Source organism: Pleurodeles waltl, chromosome 5 (genome assembly GCF_031143425.1).
Source record: "Pleurodeles waltl isolate 20211129_DDA chromosome 5, aPleWal1.hap1.20221129, whole genome shotgun sequence".
Lineage (NCBI taxonomy): Eukaryota > Metazoa > Chordata > Amphibia > Caudata > Salamandridae > Pleurodeles > Pleurodeles waltl.
The window spans coordinates 1,006,963,927-1,006,987,759 of NC_090444.1; the positions used below are offsets into that span (position 1 = coordinate 1,006,963,927).

Genomic DNA, 23,833 nt, shown 5'->3' on the forward strand with positions numbered 1-23,833 from the left:
AACCTGCCAATTAAACTTTCGATTTTCACCTACTTTATGTTCGCGAATTAAATGATTTCCTTAATTTCTCTTTCCGTTATATGAATATGTGTTTCTGTGTAGTGTTCTGAGATTCAAGTCAGGGAAACTGCTTAGGTGGGGGTCCCCGGCTTTCAGGAGCAACTCACAGGACATGCACAGATGACATAAGTTACAGAACCAGTGTTGTAAAATACTTCTATGTTCCTGTAAAAATCAGAAGGAAAAGCTCCATGTCTCTTGTCCTACCAATCTCTGCTTCCCCTAGCAAGCCCAATCTGTTGAGCATTCCTGTTAGACATTTCCCATGATGAATTGTAAATATTGTTGGTATGGCAATCCGAAAGCAGTAGCAGCTGGGCCACACACAAATATGAAGTGATCATATGCACATCTCGTTCAGTGTGCATCCCTTCAAAAATCTCACTGTCAGTTCTTTCCATTTTTTATTTATTGTTTGTTGCATCACGTTTTGCATGCAGCTGTTTATTTAGCAGAACTTTAGCATCTTCACAAAGCCCACGTACAACTTCCTGTTGTGCTTTCCATGAGATCTGATTGATTTCTAATGGTACTCAGATCCCTGAGGGAGGGTGTCATGCCTGAGGGAAATCCTGGTGGAAGTTGACAATAGAAAATCAGTTTTACATACTTTTCATAAACATTGAAACACTAGTTATATGTTGACTTGGCGTGCAAATCATTTTCTCTATTTTCACATTGTAACATTCATCCCACCTGTTACACACAAATTAGTTTCTTTTTATCATTATTAATATTAACATCAGGTAATATCATACACAAGTCAGCACACTTTAGATGAAAATAGAAGCTTGTGCATTGTCAAGCAATCTATGTGATTCCAGTTATTTTACATCCTCTGGGGAATACACAAATAAGATTAAATTATTTTAAAATTGACAGTAACCATCGGAGATTCCTGAACAGATCTAATGAGCAGCTCGGTTTCCCCGTTTGAAATTGATGTTCAGTTCAAGTGAAAGACCAATACAAATCCTCGGAATTCTGTCTGGCAATCTACGCAGAGCAACAGGGCAGTCATCTAACTTCATTTTTAGGTCTAGCTCGACAAATCACCTGCCTGCAAGACATATTATTGTAAATCCTTCAAATTTACATGGATTGGGCTTGGCTCCTCCCAGTGGAGTATTACTTTCTCACCTAATGTTACTGTCTGTTTAGTGTATCATTGACCTTCCATGCACTGCCAGCACCGCAGCGCAGGAGGAACTATTTCAGATCTCAAAGTACGGTGAATTGTTACCCACTAATTATTTAGGTTATAGATGATTGTATACACAAATACGTTTTCTGTTTGTCTTTCCACTACAACGATGTTTTGAAATATTTTTCTCGGAATTCAAAATGCAAGCCAGACCTATTAGCTTTGATAATGTTTGTTTTCTTTGGCACACCATTTTTGTATTAAAGCATTAAAAATGTAGTTGCTCTCAGTGATTCTGGCCTGATTTGAAATGGAACTCCTGCTAAGTTTAGACTGCTGAAATTCAAACTGCCACAACCAGTGTCCATATTAATCAATCACTATAGAGTTTAGTTCTGGAAGACATTGGATGGAAAACTTTTCCACATATGATCATCTTCAGTGCTCGTCTGAACCACTTGTAGAAAAAGGCATACACCATGGGGTTAAATGTGGAATTCAGATATCCAAACCAAACCAAAGCATCAATTAAAGTTGGTGGCATGGCATAGTTCATAAAGGGGTCCGTGGCAGTGCAGAAGAAGAACGGGGACCAGCATACAAGGAACACGCCCATCACTATCCCTAGCGTCTTGGCTGCTTTCCTTTCTCGGATGCGAGAGATCTGATGCTTTTCCCCAACTCCAACCTGACACTGGAATTGGTATGAGGTGGCATCCGTGATGGTCCTAGCTTGCCTTCTGGCTATGCAGTATATTTTTCCATAAATTGATAACATAATAAATCCTGGGATATAGAAGGATATCAAGGAGCACAAGACACCAGTAGTTTTATTAAAAAACAAAAAGCAGCCCCCAACACAATTGATATGGTCATCAAAGAACTGCTCTGATCCCATGAGGTTCAACTTGAAGAAAATCATGCCAAAGCCAAAAATGGCAGAGCCACCCCAGCTGAGACAGATCATGGACAGAATGACCAGATTATTGATCTTCCTCTTGTATCGCAGTGGGTCACAGACAGCATAGTAGCGGTCCACAGAGATGAAGGAAAGGTGGAAGATGGAAGCTGTGCTGAGCATGACATCCATGCTACTGTGCAGCTGGCAGAAGACATCCCCGAAGTACCAACAGTGCTCCACTGAGCGCACCATGCTGTATGGCATTACCATGATGCCTAGAAGGAGGTCCACAGTGGCCATGGAGAGGACTAAGTAGTTGGTGTGGTGATGGAGCTGCTTGAAGTGAGCAATAGAGATGATAACCACAAGGTTTCCTGCAATTGTTGTCAGGATCGTGCAGACCATGAAGGAATACATAGGGACACGAACATCAAGACTCCAGCTGCTCTTCTCGCAGGAACCGTTTAATGAGGCGAAGCAGAACTCAGCAGGCATGTTCTCATCAGTTTCCAATCACTCCTTGCTACTTTCACTGCCACTGTAAATTTGGAGTTGACTTCAATCATGCATGTAAAAGTGGAAAGCATTCTGTTTTTTCCTCTGCCCAGTGAAGGACATCCAGCCCAGGACACTGAATGGAAATGAAGAAATAAACATTTAATGAAAATGATACAGTTGAAGTTGTCAAAAAGTATTCAGCGAAATTCTAAAATTAAAGCAGCAGTTTCATCAGGACAGGACATCAAATGAAACCTTTCAAAATATCCATATTGACTGGATTGAACTAAGTAATGCACCCCAAGATAGACAACAGACCTTCCAGGTGGGTTTACCAAAGTTGATATGGGACATTTTTCCAGGGCCAAGAGGCCAATGTTAAAGCACTTGGCTGATTAAGTGCATTGATCGCTCATATGGAAAGATAAAGGGAACATAGAAAGACAGGGAAAAATCATATTAAAGAGGAAAACAGACTGACAGATCCCTAAAATCGATAGGATTAAAATGCATGAACAAGAAAATGTTATATAAAAAGAAAGGGAATTGTGTTATCTGAGAAACAAGGAACAATGGGGAGCAATGATGGGGGGGATTACTGAGAGAGTTAAAGTGAGTCCAATAATTTTCCAGCTAGTGCTAGAATAATAGGCATAAACTCTATTGAAACATGCAAATATGCTTTTGAGGAACATAGATTAGCCACTGAGACACAGAAATTAAGAAACTGCTAGAGAAGCACCAAAGATATTATGACCCAGGTATATATGTATATATATATATGTAGTTAGAGTTTTTTCAAGTATTTCGATCTCCCAACATGCCCACTTTATTCTTCAATAATTTAAAGTTATAAAAGCTGTCCTAAGTGCTGTAATATTTGGGGTAATTAGCAGTGCATGGCGAGGGTGCGAGTTATAGTTACCTTAGGCTGAGTGTTATAGTTACTTGAAATAACTGTAACTATAACTGCTGAATTTCTAAGGGTTTTGTGTGAGTAAATTCAGAACCTAACTATAACGTTCCTGTAACCTTTGTTTTTTAAGTGAATTTCTAAGATTTGTTTAATTAAATTTCCTAACAATAATATCCCTGCAACCTTTGTTTTCTTCAGTGAATTTCTATGTTTTTTGAAAAAGTACAGTCATTTTCATTACTATATGTTAAACAATCCATTGTGGGGGTTGGCCGCAGGGCTGGATTTCGGCCAACCCCCTATAACCACTCAACCCTATGACGAGCACGGCCTTTGGCTGCGCGCAGTGGCAGTTAGCCACAGGGCCTGTCTCTCTGGTTGTGAGAGTAGGTGTGTGAGGGTGTCTCTGGGTGTGAGAGTGTCTGTCTGGTTGTAAGAGTTGGTGTGAGAGGGTCTATATTGTTGTGAGAGTGTCAGATTGCGCTTCAATAGATTGAAGATGCATTCACCTCCACAATGCATTTCAGATCATTTTTCAATATGGAATTGTGGAGGAAACACACTTGCTTCGCGTTCGACAAGCCCAGGAGTTAGGATCATTTGTCCTTTCCATAAGTGGAGCTTCAACTGGTGCACCTGGTAAGGTTATATGTGTAAGTGCTTCCTGTTGAGGTTTAATTGCTGTGAAGTGTGGATCATGGCTAGAATGGAAGCTCACCTGATCTTTTATCCAAAAAGAGTCCAAATTTTGCACAAAATGTCTTTCAAACTGCAGCAATTTCTACTGGTTAGTTAGTAAGTGCTACCTCGTTGGTTCAAGATCCAGTGTGGGGGAGGGGAGCTGCGTGGTTCCCCCCCGGCCGTTTTCAGCTCCGGGGACCGCACCCCTAGGGCCCACTACAATTTAATTGGAGGGACGGCACGCTCACCTCCCCGGGCCGATCTCAGCCCCTGGGACCCAATCCCCTGGGCTCAGTGTTCATTAAATATAGGGCCCCCATCGCCCAAATGATTTCGACCCCGGGGACCCCATTCACCGTGGCCCAGCCTTAAAAAATTTTGTATATTTTTTGACGAGGGGGAGCACACAGGCCTCCTCCTCTGGCTGATCTCAGCTCCAGGGACCCCATCCCCCAGGGCCAAGCCTTAATATATCTGAAAACATTTTGAGGAATGGGGGCCATGTGGCCCCGTCCCATGGCTAATCTTGGCCCCTGGGATCCCATCTCCCGGGTCCCAGCCATCAGTCCTGTGCACCCCGCAGGACACCCAGTGTGCAAGGGGACCGCAGAGGGAACCTGAAGGCCCCTGCGGCCCAACTGGCTCCCCGCCTTCTGCAGAAGCTGGCAGTGCTTTTGCACACAGGGAAATGCTAAAGGTATAGCTCCCTGTTTGTAAAAGCAATTGTTTCCTCTGTTTCCCTGCCAGCATGTCTGTGGGCAGGGAAACAGAGAAAACTTCCGCTTTCAGCAAGTAGTCACGGTCCCAGTCCATTATTGGCTCCTCCAGGGGGGGCTCTCAGCCCCCCTCCACATTTTAAATTTGTCCCAGAGAGGTGGCTGGGGGTTCACAATGGATCCCTCTCCTTATATTTTTTCAGGGGAGGTGGCTGTCCCAAGAGCTAATACAAGCCCTAGAAGGCTTTCAATCCTCCAATACCCCCGGCACCTGGCCCACCCAGGGAGCAAAATAGAAAAAGGGGTGGAAGACCGCCCTTTTTCATAAAATATCCGGAAATACCGGATCCATGGATTTTCCTAACATTTAAAAAAACAAAACAAAAAACTTTTTAGTCTTGGCGAGATCCATGAGGGACCCCAAGACCAATGCTAGGGGCTCAGGGTGACCCTACTCTGGCCCCTTTTCTTTTTTTTTCACTTTCTTCCTGGGACGTGGCTGAAGTCGAGTCACAAGATGGCTGCCAACACTTCCTTGTTGAAGTGGTGACAGCCAATCAGATATCAGCACGAGGACAGTTGGATCCGTGGAGGATCCGCATCCCTAGTTACCTAGATTTTTTAAACTCTAAAATCTCTAAACCTACTGAAGGGATTTACACAACAGCACAAAAAGCATGCTTTCTGGAACAAGAGCTAGCTCTCTGCCAAATTTAGTGTAAATCCATCCAACAGTTTGGGCTGTAGTCGTGTTCAGAAATTTAAAAATTCCATTGATGTAGAATGGGGGGAAAGTGTTTTGGGTCCCCCTCCTTTTTTCTTAGCCCCACTTGATGGATCACCCTGAAACTTTCAACACAGCAGATGAACTGACTAATGTATAAATTTTGAAAATGTATTGAACATTCATGAAGATGCGCCAAAGTTACAGGCAAAATAAAAATTGCTCTGTCAATGGAAAAAAACGGCCCGAAATATAACTACCTACTGGCGACCACCAGTAGGTAAGATATATATATATATTGAAGGTGAAGACGTGTCGCCGAATTGCATAACCCGTCTTACTTATTTAATTGCTTGCACCAATTTTTGAATTATCTGGCACTGTGGAAATAAAAGATTTATTGTTGTAAGATCCCAAGTGTGGATGTGTGGAATAGTTTGATTTGTGCTGCTGTACGGATGACCCAAGAGGAGGGGCTGGCTTGGAGAAAAGAAAAAATAAAATAAATATATATATATATTTATATATATATATTCATATATATATATATATATATATATATATATATATATAAAAAATATCTTTCAGGGTTAGAATCACGCATAAATTATGGAAAAAAGGAAGAGAGAACTCTGGGTAGTTTTCAAGTTTAGGTGGAGAGCAGCTCCAGTAGGGAATACTCTGCAACACCAGCGACACTCTAGATTTGCTCACCTCAAATATCTGTTTACCTAGCAAAATATTTAAGCATAGGACCAGCACAGTGCTATCCACCCCGAGCTAGATAGTGACAGAGTATTTTGCCACTTGTACAGCAAAGTCTTTAAGCATAGGTTTGTCACAATATCAGCCTGGCCGAGTTGTAAAACAACAAAGGCCATTTGCTATTGTAGGTGCAATATTAAAGCTTTGGACCGGTAAAATACTATCCAAATGAACCTGAAATGAATAAAAGCAACCCCTGACATGTGTTTTGCTCACATTAAAACTCATCAGAGCGTTTTAGCTTTATCCAGACACAAGGGAGCACCCAGTATAAGTAAAAAAAAAATCCCTTTTAGGGTTAGAGTGATGCATAAATTATGCAAAAAGGTGCTCTCCACCTAAACTTGGGAACTACCCAGAGTTCTCTCTACCTTTTTGCATAATTTATGCATCACTCTAACCCTGAAAGGGATTTGTTTTGACTTATACTCTAATGAGAGCGAAACGTGTATCAGGGGTTGCTTTTTAAAAAAAAATTCTTTCAGGGTACCTTGGATGCTGTTTTACTAGGCCAAAGCTGTAATGCTGTTCCTGGAGTGGTAAATGACTTTGGTTATTTTATAGCTCGGCAAGGTTGACATTGTGTCAAACCTATGCTTAAAGACTTTGTCACTATCTAGCTCGACATGGATAGCACTGTGCTAATCTTATGCTTAAAAACTTTGCTAGATAAACAGACATTTGAGGTGAGTAAATCTAGATTGTCCCTGGTGTTGCAGAGTGTTCCCTACTGGAGCTGCTCTCCACCTAAACTTGGGACCTACCCAGAGTTCTCTTTTCCTTTTTGCATATAAATATTAGGACAGGAGAGGTTTCAAGTTTTAGGGGTGGGTGAGGGTGTTGGGAGGGTAAGGGTAATTCGGTGGCAAGGGCCTTTTTAGGGTGGGTAAGGCTATTTTAATGGCAAGGGTATTTTTAGGGTTTATGGTGGGTAGGGGTATTTGAGTGTCAATAGTATTTTTAGGGTTTAGGGTGGGTATGGGGTATTTGGGTGGCAAGGGTATGTTTAGGTTTTAGGGTGGGTAAGGGTATTTGGGTGGCAAGAGGGTTTTTAGGCTTTAGGGTCGGGAGTGATATTTGGGTGGCAAGGGAATTTTTAGGTTTTAGGTTAAACCACACAACCTCTACATTCACAAATGCTGCCCACACATATGACCCACAAGTACACCCAAAAAAGTTGGTGGTAAAGTCCCTCTCCCTTCTGAGACCTACTCTGCCATTACAAACAAGTGGTGGGACAATGTTTATTGGGTATAGAACCTAATGGCAGTGAGAATACATCAGCCCTGAGCACAATCAGATATACTTTCAGAATCTCAACCACATTAAGACAGGAGCATGCAAAGCAAGACCTGCAAACTTCACCCATGGATAGCAAGGACCTGCACATATCTAATTGTTGGAGGGTCGAAAAAGCACACCCCTCCTAGAAACCTTCTCCTCTGGACAATCCACCATGACACAACCCTAGAGACTTAGGCCCTAATTATGACATTGGCGGTAAATGCCGCTTACCGCCACACCGATGGCTGCCAACTTACAGCCACGCTGGCAAATATCCGTCCACCATATTATGACACACACACCAATTCAACAGAATACAGCCATATACAAAAATCCGCCAGACCAAAGGTCAGTGAGAAACTGGCAGTCCCAAAACCCAAGCCATTACGTCAACAGAACAACGCCCATCACCTTATAACCCACAAATCACCATGGCGGACATTCAACGGCGGTACAGACCGCCGCGATCACAATGGACACCCACACACAAAACAACACCACATTGGCCAATACCAAAAACACAAACCTGACACTCATACACACACCACACCCACACACCCACACACCCACACCACTATGAAACACACATCCATATTACCCACAGCCCTTTACCAACAACTATTGCCACCATGAGACTGAGAAGAAGAGCATAGAGACAACTGGACACACACACCACTGACCCCAATACACCCCCTCAGGCACTCCACATCACACACACAGGTGCAGCAGATTTCAATAGCAAGGAAGATGGAGCTATGGTGGAGAACCGTGGACAGGGTCAATGCTGTGGGACAGCACCCATGAACAAGGGACAACATCAGGAAGAGGTGGAACGACCTACGGGGGAAGGTACGTTCCATTGCAGCAAGACACCAGCTCGCCATACAGAGGACTGGCGATGGATCCCCCCCCACCTCCTCCCTCACAACTCGCAGCATGGGAGGAGCAGGTACTGGTGATACTGCTGCCTGAGGGACTCGCCAGAGTTGGCAGAGGACTGGACAATGCTAAGTCAACTTTTAACAGTTATCACCCCCCATACCTGCATGCCATCACACACCCTCACCCTCACTCCCATCACTCCACCACATCCCACACACTCCGCCAACACATCTCACTAATCCCAATGCCGGGCCATGCATGCTGTAACAATTCATGGACACCCCGCCCAGCCCTGCATGGAAACCCATCACTTAAGCATGCACAGCATAGCGAAACTAACAATACACCAACATACAGAAGCAAAAGCTTGCAGGGGAACAACAACCATAGAGGGGAGGAAATACAAATGTCAGACACTTGAAGCATAATACATCATTTACATCCACACAGGTACCACTGCCAATGTCACTGGAGAGGAGGTGCCACCACTATCCAGTCCCCCAACAGAAGAGGCCCAAGTGATGACAGTAACTCTGGACTTCTGGATCTGGACGATCTACCTGACCCATCAGGGACCACTGGACAGCCAGTCACCCAAGCCCACTCTCAGACCACCACAGAGCCTCCCCCATCAGGAACCAACACCACAGCACCCACCCAGTGTACCCACACCTCTGTCCCCAGGACACATCAATCAACAGTGTGCCCACCTGTACAGGGACCCCAGGCCAGACCTTGCCCACAGGACAATCAGGGACCTGGGGTCAGTGGCAGTGGGCACACCATTCAGGGGACAGAGGCAGAGGCCAACAGGGACACTGGGAGGACTGCTGTGCACCAGGGGGAGGACAGGAGCAGGGAACCGACTCTTCAGGAGGCACTCTCCAAGATCCTGGGATCCTACCAACATTCCCAGAACACGATGGGCAAGATCCAAGACAATCTGGCAGGAGAACAGGCGGCTGCAGGAGGGACAGTATCAGGGGATCAGGGAGGACTTGCAGACCATTAACAACACCCTGATCTCCATTGCAGGGGTGCTAGCAGACATGGCCAACATCATGAGTGAGGCAACAGCACACCAGCGGGCCACTGCCACTAGCCAGTCATCTGAATAGCCCTCAACTACCACTGCCACTAGTGGCCAGGAGGCCCGCCACAGAATCAATGCGCCACCAGCACCCCTACCCCCTGCAGAAGGTGAACTACCCCACAAATGTTCCCTGTGAACCAGACATAAGCCAGAGACACTTGCCAAGACCACCGCCAGGAAACAAGACCCTCCTGATTGTTCCCCTTGTGTCCCACACTGTCCCCTTCCTATATCTCCATGGACAATGCACCTGTGCTACAAAAAGACTGGAACAATACCCTGGACTTTCCTCCATCATCACCCCATTCCATTACACATTCCCCTCTATATTTTAGCACAACAATAAACAACCTTGGATAAAACTCGACTACTAGTAATTTATGTGTTGCAAATTTGTATTGATTGAAACAGCTACCACCATTGCAAATGAACTGTAAATAGCATGAGCATAGAGTTAATGACCTGTAGCTGGCTGTTGTGATCACATCAGGAGAATGTTGTCATATCACCAACATCTGTAAAATGAATATCCATAGGTAACAGTACGTAGGAGAAAGAAGTGGGTAATGCCAGCATGCCAATGCCACACAGCATACACAAAAACTCATAGAAATGTGAAGTTGCACTGTCTCACCTGTGTGTCATTGGAAGTACTGACGTATCACAAATGTTCTGTTGTCCACATACTCATCCTCTGCTTACTCATCCTCACTGTCCTCAGGTCCACTGCTGCCACAGGAGCATCTCCAGTCTCCTCCTCCTGCAGAAAAGGTACATGGCACCTGAGGGCCAGGTTGTGCAACATGCAGCATGCTACATCTATCTAGCAAACCTTCTGAGTAGCACAGGGATCCACCTGTCAGATGCAGACACCCGAACCTGGCCTTCAGGAGGCCAAAGGTCCTTTCAATGATCCTTCTGGGTCACCCATGTGCCTCATTATAACGTTCTTCAGCTCCTGTCCTGGCATTCCTCACAGGGGTCAGCAGCCATGATAGGTTTGGGTAACCAGAGTTACCTGCAAATATTGAGGGACAACATTTATCCACACACTATCCTTTTTGGCCCACACCTTAGGCATACACCAATATTGGGTGGGAACCAGGGCTCATCTATTAGCCACACCCTGTGCCTCTGTAGTTGGGACATCACATTTGGGATGCAGCTATTCCTTAAGACAAAGGCATCATGCACTGATCCCGGATACTTAGCATTGACTTGGGAGATGTACTTGTCCGCCAGGTACTCCATCTGCACATTCATAGAGTGAAAACTCTTACGACTCCTACACACCTGTTCATTCTGCTGAGGGGGGACAAATCCAATATGTGTTCTGTCAATCACCCCAATTATATTGGGGATATGTCCCATTGCATTAAACCTGACCTTCACAGTGGCCAGATCCTCCACCTGGGGGAAAGCAATGTAGCTGCACATGTTCTATCAGGGCAGACAAGACTCCTGCTAGCACGATTGAGAACATTGGCTGTGACATTCCTGCTGCCCAGCCCACTGTCACTTGGAAAGAACCAGTTGCTAGGAAATGGCGCACTGGTAAAACCTGCACAAGAGAGGGGATCCAAGTCGGATGACGGATAGCTGAGATCAGGTCAGGTTCCAACTGGGCACACAGCTCCTTGATTGTGGCCCCGTCCAGTCTATAGGTGAGTATAATGTGCCTGTCCTCCAGTGTAGCCAAATCCACCAGGCGTCTGTACACGGGGGTATGTCTCCATCTCCTATTCATCCACAGCGGTAGGTATCTAAGGGACACAGGAGTGAGTAGGCTGTCACAATTTGTACAACTATACCACAACAGCAGTCCACATCGTGCAAACATGCTTTGGGACAGTGTGATTTATAATGTATGTGCCTATTTATCCTGTGACACAGCAATTATCAATAGGCCTGTTCACCCCCCCCCCCCCCCCCCCCTGAAATGGCGACCCCATGTCCTGTGTGGAGGGACTGGTGGAAGTGAGGTAATTCCACCAATGTTGTGTGCTGTGGTGGTAGGCAGTCGTGAACCGCTGTGCAATTCCTCATTGGTCTATATTGGGCCCTATGGGGTACAGTTGCCAATGGGGATCTACGCCGGTGGTGACAGTATGCACTGCCGCGGACATGACCGCCATTTTCTATCTCAATCCTCACTTGTTTCCTGACTTTCCATAGGAGAGGACCTACACTGCATGTGTTGCTGTGACCTGTGTCTGGAACCTACCATGGCCTGTGTGACTGGGGAAAGGCCCCAGCCTTCACTTCTGAGGAGTTGGAGCGATTGGTGAATGGGGTCCTACCCAGTACGGACTGCTGCATGGGCCTCCAGGCCAACAGGTGAGTACACTGTGGGCATGATGCATGTGGCATGAATGCATAGAGTTGTGTGTGAAGGCATCATGTAGAAAGGGGGTGGGTGGGTGTCCTCTTGGAGGTGTACATGTTGTGTGCTGGGCTATGTGTGTGCCAATGATGAGGGATCGGGGATGGGGGGCCATTTGTGTGACAGTCTGGAATGTTTGTCTAATGGTGTTCTCCTGTCTATATTGCCTCTGCAGGTCAGTGCCCATCAAAAGAAGGGAATATGGCATGCCATCTCAAAGGAGGTGCAGACCCTGGGGGTGTACGGCAGGCGGAGCACCCACTGTTGGAAACAGTGGGAGGACCTGGGATGCTGGGCACGGAAGACCCTGGAGGCACAGCTGGGATGGCCTCCCAACGAGGAAGGGGTGCCCATCGGATCCTGACTGCCCTGATGGCCCTCATACTGATGGTGGCCTACCCAGAGCTGGATGGGCACTTGAGGGCATCACAGCAGCCACTAGAGGTTGAGTACAGTGACTATCATTACAACTTACGGCTGGTGGGGTGGTATGCGGGTGGTGGTTGTGTGTCCTTGGGTGACCCTAGGCCAGGCCAGACATGGCAGCGTAGGCTCTCTGGTGGCTAAGGGTTTGAATGTAAGATACTGCTTACCTTGTATTAACTTCTGGGCAGGGCTGCATGGGTCCCAGGTGTGTTGCAGTTGGCAGTGTGTGCCCCTCCTCATTCCTTAGTGACTAGCCATTTCACTGGTAGTGCAATGCATAGTGCGTAGGCCTGTTCCCTGTGTGTGAGGGTGCTGTGTATGCCAACGGTGGTGGGGTTGCAGTCATTCACTCAGTGTATCCTTTGTCTCTCTCCCCACCTTTCTTGTTTTGTCATCCTGTCCTTATGTGTATTAGCATCATCTGGTGGAGGAGCAGATGCACCGGCGATAGAGGGAGCTGCATCCCACAGGATCCAGGAGGCAGAGTCCACTGACGCTGAGGGAACCAGTGGGACAGAGGGCGAGGGGAGCACCAAGGCGGATACTGGAGGGGACATCACAGACTCTGATACCTCCTCCAATGGAAGCTTCCTGGTGGTGGCGGACACCTCTGTGACCACCCCAGCTGCAGGTACAGCCATCACCTCCTGTACCAGCACCGCCCCCCCCAGTAGCCTCTCATCGAGATGCCCATGCCTGCTCACCCTGGAGGGTGGGCGTATCCTTCGTCCCAGGCACCTCAGGCCCTGCCCCAGTGAGCCCTGCTGCCCTGAGTGAGGAGGCTATTGACCTCCAGAGATCCATCTCTGTAGGGCAGTCAACCATTGTGAATGCTATCCAGGGGCTGGCAGCCCAGATGCAGCAATGCAAGACATTCCTGGAGGGCATTCATGGTGGATTGGCGGCCCAACAGAGATTGATTCAGGCTTTGGCCTCCTCTCTGATGGCAGCCATTGTCCCTTTTTCTACCGTCCCCTTCCACCTTCCACTTCCCAGTTCCATTCTCCTCAACTCCAACCCATCCCAAGCACACTGACAGACGAGCATGCAGACATGTCAACACCCAAGAGTGGCACAGCCAAACACAAGCACCACACTTCATCCCACAGGCACTCACAGAAACACCATTCAGTTGAAGACACAACAACATCCACTGTCTCCCCCTCCTCCTCCTCACTCCACCTCCCACCCAGTTACGTTCACACTCACACCTGCATGCACTACATCAATATCCACTACTAGCATCATCGCCACACCAAGAAGAACACACACCTCACTGGCAGACACCTCCACAACATTCATGCATGCGTCCCCTGTGTCCTCTCCCACCGTGTCTGTTCCCCCCTCCTAAAGGACACAAACACTCAGACACCCAACAGCCATCCACCTCACAACAGCATACAGCCCATGCACCTGCACCAAAATCCAGCAGACATACACCTCCGATGACCACTCCCTCATATTCCACTCCCATTACTCCTCCCTCCTCGTGCTCCAACGTCCCTAAAAAGCTTTTCTTTGCCCAACATGACCTCTTCCCTTCCCCTTCCCCCTGTCCTGCACATATTGGTTGGGCAGCAAGGACACAGCCCAGCACCTCAGCCAAACAGTCAACGGGGACAGTGGTAGCACCACCTACTCGTGGTGGTAGGGATACCAGAACCACAGCACTGAAGGCGATGGAGGCAGCACAACCTGCGATGAAAGGGAAGAGTCCAGCACCAGCTGTGAGGAAGAGGAAGGACCCTGCACCAGCTGAGAAGAAGGGAAAGGAGCCTGCACCAACTGGAAAGAAGGGGAAGGAGCCTGCACTACCAGGCAGTGGGGGGAAGAGCCCACCCACCCCTGCCAGGAAGGGTAAGGGAGCCCCAACACATACCCAGGAGGAGAAGAGGCACTTTACGCCAGCGGAAGCTGTCAGTCAAACACCGCCACCACCAGCAGATGTCACAGGGCCCCCATCGCCAGCCGTGGATGTGCTGCCATCACAGAGTGCGGGCTGCCCAGGAGCCTCCCATATCCACCACCATCATGCAGTCACCACAGAGTGCAGGGGCTGCCCAGGACCTTCCCACAACCACCACTAGCATGCAGCCATCACTGCTGGCAGACACCATGTAGTCCACCCTCCAGGGGCTACTGTGCAGGCTGCCCCCTCCAGAACCAGTGGACAAGACACCCACTCAAGAGACTGTGGCCTTGCACTCTCCAGAACAAAGCACAGGGCATGTTGCCCCCTCCAGAACCAGTGGGCAAGATACCCACTTGATAGACTGTGGCCTTGCACTCCCCAGCACACATCACAGGGCATGTTGCACCCTCCAGAACCAGTGGGTAAGACACCCACTTGAGAGAATGTGGCCTTGCACATCCCAGGACAAAGTACAGGGCATGTTGCCCCCTCCAGGAGCAGTGGGGAACACACCCACTCAAAAGACTGTGGCCTTGCACTCCCCAGGACAAACTGCAGCACATTACTCCCTGCAGAACCAGTGGGCTTGTACCCGCATTCGGCTGAGGTGCCCCCCACACCCGGCTGAGGGCCCCCCCGAGGTGCCTGCCTATTTGACAACTGATGCCACTGCAGTGTTCTATCCGGATTGGTGCAGGATTCGAGTTTGGCCTTGGACTGTGCCCTGTGGCTATGTGGCCCCTTTGAACTGTGGACTGGGCTGTGTCCCTTTCTTACGCAAGTGTACATATCTGTTTCATGGCCAAATCAGATTATTGATTTTGATGTTGAACTGATTACAATCACTTTTGTAAATTCAGATTGTCCTTGCATTAATCTGAAGATTTTCGGGGTCAAATTATTTTTGTAATGCAGCTGGTTGTGTGTATGGTTTGTGTGTGTCAGGTGTGTGTGATGCGTGTCGGTGTCACTCTCGTTTTCCTCCCTCCCTCTCTCCCTTGTGTGCTAGGTGGCTGTACTCACCGTCGTCGTCTTCGCCGGCGTTGGTGTTCGTGGTGGAGCATAACATAGAAGATCATCTGGAAAACTTGCTGTTCGGGTTCCATGGCGGCGTGGTTCTTCCCTGTGTCTCCAATGGTGAGTCCTTTCACTTTTGTGCTCTGTTTCCGCCAGGCTTTTGTTGGTGTTGGTACTGCCCCGGAAAAGGTGGCAGTTTGCAGGGTCTTAATATGGTGTGCGGAACTTTATCTTCCGCCTGGCTGTAGGTGGCTACCGCCGTGGTGACTGTTGTTTCCCTCCAGGCGGTCGGTGTGGTAAATTGGCTGTCTATCGGAGATATCACCGACATGGTCAAAATTTGGTGGTACTTACCACCTGCCTGTTGGCAGTATTAACGCCACTTTATCACCCACTGCAAAGGTCGTAATGAGGGCCTTAATATCCATGGACAGCCTTGTAACCTGTGTAGGCCACTCTATACAAAAACTAAGGTTATGGGAACTTTTCATAATTTCCTCCTCAATAATTATGTGAAATTTCAGAAAAAATATGTGAAAGGCCATGGCATTTAGCACTGTAGTTTAGAGCAAAAATACATCCTTGTATCCATTTTGGACGCAAGAATACATTTTGAGCTACAAAATAGCACAAAAAACACAAGTAATGCGAAGGAAAGCTATTCACATTCTATTGGAATGTGTTGTTCCCATGCTTCAGGGATTACATTTTTATACAGACTTGAAGTTACATAAAGCAAAATGCTGAAAATTGTGCAAGATATGCCATTGAAACAAATATTTCACCCAGGACTTACAAAAACCTCCCAATATTACATAAAAGGTTATGTGGTACATGTCAGGGCATTAGTGAAACCATTTATTTTTAAGTTCTTGGGCTCTCAATTTATAGCTGGACATCATTAGAAAATAGAATTTACTTGAAAGTTATTAAACACCTCAGGAAATGGCTCTGGTGAAAAGTACAGGAGGAAGTGAGAAAAGATGGCAGTAAACATTGCTCCCTGATTTAGGAAAGTTGGATGAGGTGCAGTTCTGGTAACAAAGTAGACACTGAAAAAATGATAAAACAGTTACTGAAAGAGCTACTGATAAGGGGGAGATGAGGTAGTGGAGAGAGTAAGAACAGCTGGAGCGAGAAGGGTAGAGAGTGAAAAGTAATGAGAGTAAGAACTACTGTGAAAACATCATAATCTTAGATGACAGAGGAGGCTTAGAATAACTGCATGTTATGTTGCATGTGGGTGAGCCCACTATGTGCAAAAATACATTATACTGGTGTCAGTGTATGTTTATCATGCTGTGCCAACACACACTGGAGGTCGCACCCCTGAGAGCACGCAACAGCTGGCGATGAGGAGGCCCATACCTGCAGCCTCACTTTGTCTCTTCCTTTGGCTGCCCTTCGCCTGGATCCTGCTAACCACGGCGTGTCTTGCCGCCCTACTGTTTTAGAGTGTGGCTCCTGTCTGCCCAAACCGCACTCTGCGGTGTACCGCAGCTGGGAGCTGGCCCTGCTAGAGTGCAGAAACTTGCCTACCCTTTTCTAATTCCACCTATTCAATGTGATGCATTCCTGATTTCCTCTAGCAGCGTCTCCATGGTGCTGCACCTTCTGCTGATGCCTTCATCAGCACGCTTGCCTGTAAGGCACTGGTCACCCTGCCCACCTGCCTGCATCTCATCACTGTTTCTGCTGGGAAGCCCACCCACGTTAAGCATCTACCCGGATGGGGCTAGATGGCCATATGATAAAGCAAGACACTATATAGTATGTGAGACCACCTAGTCTGTAAAGGAAAATTCCTTTCCCCCTTCACAGCTACTCTTGACACACTACCAAGTCTCAAAATCTGAGATTCAAGGGCTAAGGGCAATTTCTTTGCCACTGGTCCCTTAACCACACCCCATACTCCTTGTGTATATGGTTCTGAAATGTGGGGAGACAGTATGGGGCACTGGCTCTTCCTCTGAGTCAAATTCTCCCCCACTTCCCCTTTTGTGTTATGAGACTAGCTGAACAACAAGACAGAGGCTGTTATACAGTTAAATGAAGGAGGAACTAATGGATCAAGAGAGGGTAGAGAAACCATGTTTGGTGGAAAGAATTGATGAGGAGAGAAAGACAAGTCCGGTGGAACTAGTGGGGATATTGGTAGCAAGCAGGGTTAACATTTTGAAATTAGGAACTTTCGATAAGTGAAAGAAATAAATAAGCCATGAAAAAAAGAAAGAAACCAGCAGGTGGAGGGTCTGCTGATGGGGTGGGGTGGGGCGCTGCAGCTAAAACAGTAAGAAATAGGGTCAGAGGGAAAGCAGAGAACACCAACTGATCATAAAAGAGAGAGAGAAAATAGGTACAATACGGGAATGGCTGTTGGAGCAGTGACTGCTCAAAAGCGAAAGCGAGTCAGAAAAGGAAAGTGAAAAGAGCAAAACTGCTGATGAGAAAGATGCGTCCATAGACAACCAAAATTTGAGAGGGCAGATACTCAAGGGAAGAAAGAAAATGTGGAGAAACTGATGGAGGTAGTAGATACTGGAGGTTAAGTGGTACCTGCTGAAAGAGTGAGATGTAGATGAAAAAAGAGGGATAGAATTGCTTTAGAGAGTAGTATCAACAGAGAACAAGCAGGGAGGGCATGAAATGGGTGAACAATTTAAGCAGGGTCAGCAAGCATGAGGAAAACAAAGAGTAGAGCAGGCTGCCAGGGGACATTATCGCAGAGCAGGTGTGGAAAAGATGCTAACTAGTGAACAAATGGTGCTGAAATCATTAAATAACAGTGTCAATAACCATGGATACCATTTAAAAGTCGCCAGGGATAGTAGCTGTGACCCTGACCTGTTACTTGTGACCCCAACATTCTCTTATCAACCCCTTGCACAAGAGATCACAATGGCAGTGGCAGGAAAAGAAGGAACACAGAGCTTGTATGAGCCCTGTTTAGTTTTTGTTGCTCTAACAAAACTGAGACATTTTAATTTGGTTGTTTGTATCCTCAGTGCCTCTAGAAGGGAATTTTAGGGGTCACACTAAGGGGCCATAGATAAAACTGTTAGAGCCACCTAAAATGTGCAATCATGCATACTGCACACAAGTATCTATTTTATACATATATGTTGTTTTTTTAGTGAAGATAGATAGATAGATAGATAGATAGATAGATAGATAGATAGATAGATAGATAGATAGATAGATAGATAGATAGATAGATAGATAGATAGATAGATGGATATTCTCTTAATCTAACATTTATTAATTATCATTGTAAAGGAGATGGACATCTTAACCCACTTGAGGCTCAGCCTGTCATGTGTCATAGACTTTTTTGTTATATTTCTTAACTATAAGGTCCCTGTAAACTTTGTTTTTTTAGTGAATATAGATAGATAGATAGATAGATAGATAGATAGATAGATAGATAGATAGATAGATAGATAGATAGATAGATAGATATTCTCTTAATCTAACATTCATTAATTATAATTTTAAAGGGGGTGGACATCTTGACCCATTTGAGCCTCAGCCTGTCATGAGCCATAGACCTCATACACAGGAATGGAAATAAAAGTATATTATATTGGTTCATCTTCCTGTATACAACACATCTGAATAAACACACACACAAATGAATGCTAATGGGGGCTATAATATGTTTATTTAACTGTTCTGTGGGAAGAAAGCCACAGCTCATGCATGATGCAGAAACAAAATAGTACATTGTTCCAATGCAGACACATAATCCAGATTATTCTGCATACTGTAAGAAAACAGTTGTCGGAACATTTTCAAGCGGTCCCAGTAATACCATAGACTGCAGTAATGTTGTTTGAGAAATATGGCGTATCTGTACACGTTTTATGAATTCCCTCCCCAGATGATCAGATATACTTGCCTCAGGATCAATACAATGTGGTCTCGTAAAGTGTTCGATCAATGTTTGATTAATGTCTCGCCACAAAGTTAGCTGTTAACAAAGAGGCCCCGATGAAGGTCAGGATGGAGAGGGCTCCAACGCCTAGAGTGCCACTTTGAAGTGCACGTAATGCACTTGAGGAAGTTATTCACACGGGAGAAGGCCAACTCTGCGCCACGAACACTGCATGCATGTGAGTGTCTTCTGCAGGCATGACAGATGAATAGTGAGTTTGGGGGTGTACGACACAAGGCTATGGGGCAGAGGCAGCTGCTCTGTCTCTTCGAAAATGCCACAAGGGCAAGTAAAATACATTTAAAAACAAACAAAACAAATGTTTTTGAGCAATCATCAGCACAGTATAGTTGTTGCTGGGCAAGTAAAAAAAAACATTTAATTGTCAAATAGTCGCTTTCAATTAAACCTATAGATTTAAGAGCTGCCGCTCTGCTTTTTTGGCATTTAAGTGTGGTGTTGTGGAACACCGTTTATTTTAGCGACCATTCAAAATGTTTTTTGCGGGAAACTGTGTCATTTTTTTCCGACAATATCGTGAATGGTCACGTTGCTTCAGAAATTAACGACTGGCCTCGATAACCAGAATTGAGAACGACAGCACATTATAAAGGTAATATGAGACTATTGCCCTGCAGTGTTGCCCGCCTTCCCACATACACACCTCCTCCCTCACATAGGGCTGGCTGAAGCAGAAAGATTGTAGTGTCGCGCCAGTGATGTAACTGGTCACGGCCACTACCATTGATTAAATGTTGTTAGTAGGGGCGACCACTACCCCTTGGAAGTGTGTATAATGTATCTGTCCCACCCAGGTACATGAGGCAAAGTGACAAAATAAACGAGGGCCAGCAGGCGGGCCATTCACGCAGAGATAGCCAGAGAGTAAGCTACCTGCTGGCCCCCGAGCACACCAGATTGGTCATCTGTATTTATTTACGTGTGCATGCTGCCGCGCTCAATATCACGCTGTCCAAACACTACACATGACCTAGACCCGATCTCCCTGCCTGAATGCCACCTATAGCCCCGGAATAAGCTCCCGCTGGGGACTGAGGGGTCACAAGGCACAGAGCAGAGCAGCCTGTGTAGGGTCGGTTGATTGAACACTGCTTCTGTCCTTGACCTGCAGGGAAATGTTTCACTGCGGGTCACATTCTTCTGCCTGGTCCAGGCTTCTTCTGCAGCATTTGTACGGGCCCCCAAGAAATATTGCAACACTGGTCATCCACTTATATGTCAATGCCAGTCCAGTGCCCCCACAGTTCCGAGTGACCGCCCTGACAATGGTCATTTGTTGGACTTTTTTCCTTTTACAGGGTCATCTCCAATCTTTTTGACTCCTATTTTTTCTGACCTGTTTTTGTTTGTTGTTTTGCTCTCAATGTAAATTGTATTGTTGATTGGTTTATCCATGATTGGCATATTTGATTTACTGGTAAGTACCTAGTACAGGGCACTAGAGGTGCCCAGGGCCTGTAAATCAAATGCTATTAGTGGGCCTGCAGCACTGGTTGTGCCACCCACATAAGTAGCCCGGTAAACATGGCTCAGACCTGCCACTGCAATGTCAGTGTGTGCAGTTTTAAACTGCCAATTCGACTTGGCAAGTGTATCCACTTGCTAGGCGTAAACCTTCAATTTTCTTACATGTAAGACACCCCTAAGGTAGGCCCTAGGTAGCCCCATGGGCAGGGTGCAGTGTATGAGTAAGGTAGGACATATATCTATGTGTTTTATATGCCCTGACAGTGAAATACTGCCAAATTTGTTTTTAACTGTTGCAAGGCCTATCTCTCTCATAGGATAACATGGGGGCTGCCTTTAAATATGTTTAAAGTGTATATTCCCTTTGGGAGTAGATGGACATGTGGAGTTTGGGGTCTCTGAACTCAAAATTTAAAAATACATCTTTTAGTAAAGTTGGTTTTGAGATTGTGTGTTGGAAAATGCCACTTTTAGAAAGTAGGCATTTTCTTGCTTAAACCATTCAGTGACTCTGCCTGTTTGTGGATTCCTTGTCTGGGTTAGTTTGATTGTTCAGCTGTTTGCACCTCTCTCTAGACAGTGACACAAAGGGAGCTGGGGGGTAGGCTGCATATCCTGATGAGTCATCTGTGCTAGGGGGGAGGTGAGGAGTGGTCACTCAAACCTGAAAGGGCTCTGCCTGCCATCACACAATGCAGTCTCCAACCCCCTGGTGTGTGTCTGGGGCCTGGCCTGGACAAGGCAGGATTTCACACACAAGAAAGACTTTCCTTTGAAGTAGGCATACTTCAAAGGCAGAAATGGGTATAAGTATTGCACCCAAACCCCTGAAAATTAGATCACTTCTGGAAATCAAGAGGAACCTCTGGCCTGGAAAAGAGCTGAAGAGCTGAGAAGTGCTGCCCTGCCTGTGACTGTGCTTTGTGGAGCTATCCTGCTGTTGCTGCTTGTGCCTGTACAAGGGGACAAAGACTGGACTTTGTTGTGCATTCCTGCTTGTGAAGAAATATCCATAGGCTTGTCCTGAGCTTGCCTCCTGTTGTTGAAGTATCAGGACCATCAAAGACTTCCCCTGCCAGCACCTGGACTCTCTGCTGAGACTCCTGCACTGACAAATTGTGTCCTATCCAGTTCCTGTGGCCTTGAAAGGTGAAGCAGGCAGACCAAGACTGAAAATCCACACACAGACTGCCATGCAGAGAAAATTTTGACGCACCTTCCGAGACGCGGGTGAGAAATGACGTGACGCTGGCTTCGGGACTGAAATCTATGCTCCACCTGCATCGCGGCTGGAAGATCGACGTACGCTGCTGGAGAAACGATGCGCAACAACTGCTGACGGAGGCTGATAACGTCACAACCCACATAGTGCGGTTTTATTGATACTATGCGGCAGGATTTTCCACGCAAACCTCGCTGGGTGCGGAAAAACAATGAAAAGCCTGCCTGGACCCGATGTGCCTGTCCGGATCGACAGATCGCTCTCCTGCGGAGAGGAAAAATGATGCATGCTGACCCAACCGGAGGAGGAACAACGCACGGGCTCGCTTGAGAGTGAGAATCCGACACATCGCTGGCCTTTTCCAACACACACTCGCCCGTGCGGTGTTGTTTTGATGCAACCCAGGTACTTTTTCACGCTAACAGCGTTAGCGCTGTTTTCTAAGGATTTAAGACTCTTTTTGCTTTTTAATTCATAGCTTGACTTTTGGATGGTGGATTTTTGTCATTTTGGTCTTGTTTTGTTTAGATAAATATTACCTATTTTTCTAAACCTGTGTTGTGTCATTTTGTAGTGTTTTCACTGAGTTACTGTGTGTGTTTAGTACAAATACTTTACACCTAGACTCTGAGGTTAAGCCTGCTTGCTTGTGCCAAGCTACCAAGGGGGTGAGTGTGGGTTAACTGAGGGTGATTCTCCTTTATCCTGACTGGAGTGAGGGTTATTGCTTGGACAGGGGGTAACCTGACTGCCAACCAAAGACCCCATTTCTAACATCATCCAATAACCCTTCCAATATCTGGCGTCTGTGACAGTGCCACTGCATACCCCATCTGTATTCTGCCACCTGTCTGTCAGTGCCCACCCTAAGCTCGGCTGTTGCTGCGCATTTTATGCCCTTCTGCAAATTGGAATCTGTCAGGGCCAACCTATGTCTCAACAGCATCTCGCCAAGTGTCTGCCAATGTTTACCTGACAGATGCCATCCAGGGCTCCCTATATATCCACTGCATGCGCGTCCGTGATCGCCCACGCTCCACTTTTTACCAGCAGCCCTCAATGTCTCCTCTGTATCTTGCACTTCATTATCAGAGTGCGAAAGATGCCACAGCAGTGTCCTAGCACTAGTTCTGAACTGCTCATTTTTCAGTTCCCCGCCAGTGCCCACACAGTGCCACTCACTCTCCTGACACTTGACTGATGGACAACAGTGTAGTCACACCTGCAGGACCTGCCCGCATTCCGTGCCCCTGACACTCACTGCAGGCCTGCGGGGAAGCACAAACCGAATCAAGTGCAGGCAGGTGCACGTGCTCTGCAGGGTTATACAAGCACTGCAGCTTTCACATGGTCTGGGCATTTAGAACAGAATGACTATTGGAGCTTCCCCGTCTGATTCACCCCCTAGCTCTTCTGCCACACCCCTCCCCAACATCTCTTCCCCACCCTAACCAGTGCTGAGGGCATTGGGATTTCTAACCACCAAGTAGAAATCAGCCATCATAGCCTAGGGGTGCTTTGGGGTGGTGTGTGCTGCCATCCCACTAGCACTCTAATTGCAGCTTCCTTCCTTGTCCTCGACTGCCCCTTCTAACCCTCACAGGCCTTGCAGAAAATGTATATATTTTTTATATTACTAATTGTCAAGCATGTTAGTGGCAATTTCAAGAAGTTTCACAATTTCCACCTGCGACCACGGTTAGCTTTGAGTAAATCCACTGGGTGTTATCCAGCATTTGCAATGCCACCTGCACACTGGCACCTCATCAGTTTTCCAGCCTCTGCAC

General features: G+C 46.6%; 1 protein-coding gene across 2 annotated transcripts in view; it reads right to left on the reverse strand.

The window, feature by feature from the left end:
• Positions 1-279: 279 nt before the first annotated feature.
• LOC138296244 (trace amine-associated receptor 1-like) overlaps positions 280-23,833 on the reverse strand; it is a 29,324-nt gene continuing 5,770 nt past the window's right edge. For both annotated transcript variants that reach the window (XM_069235172.1, XM_069235171.1), the window contains exon 2: positions 280-2,736. In XM_069235172.1, coding sequence (XP_069091273.1) covers positions 1,578-2,600 — 1,023 coding nt within the window. In that variant the 5' untranslated portion in view covers positions 2,601-2,736 and the 3' untranslated portion in view covers positions 280-1,577. The remainder of the gene's footprint in view (positions 2,737-23,833) is intronic.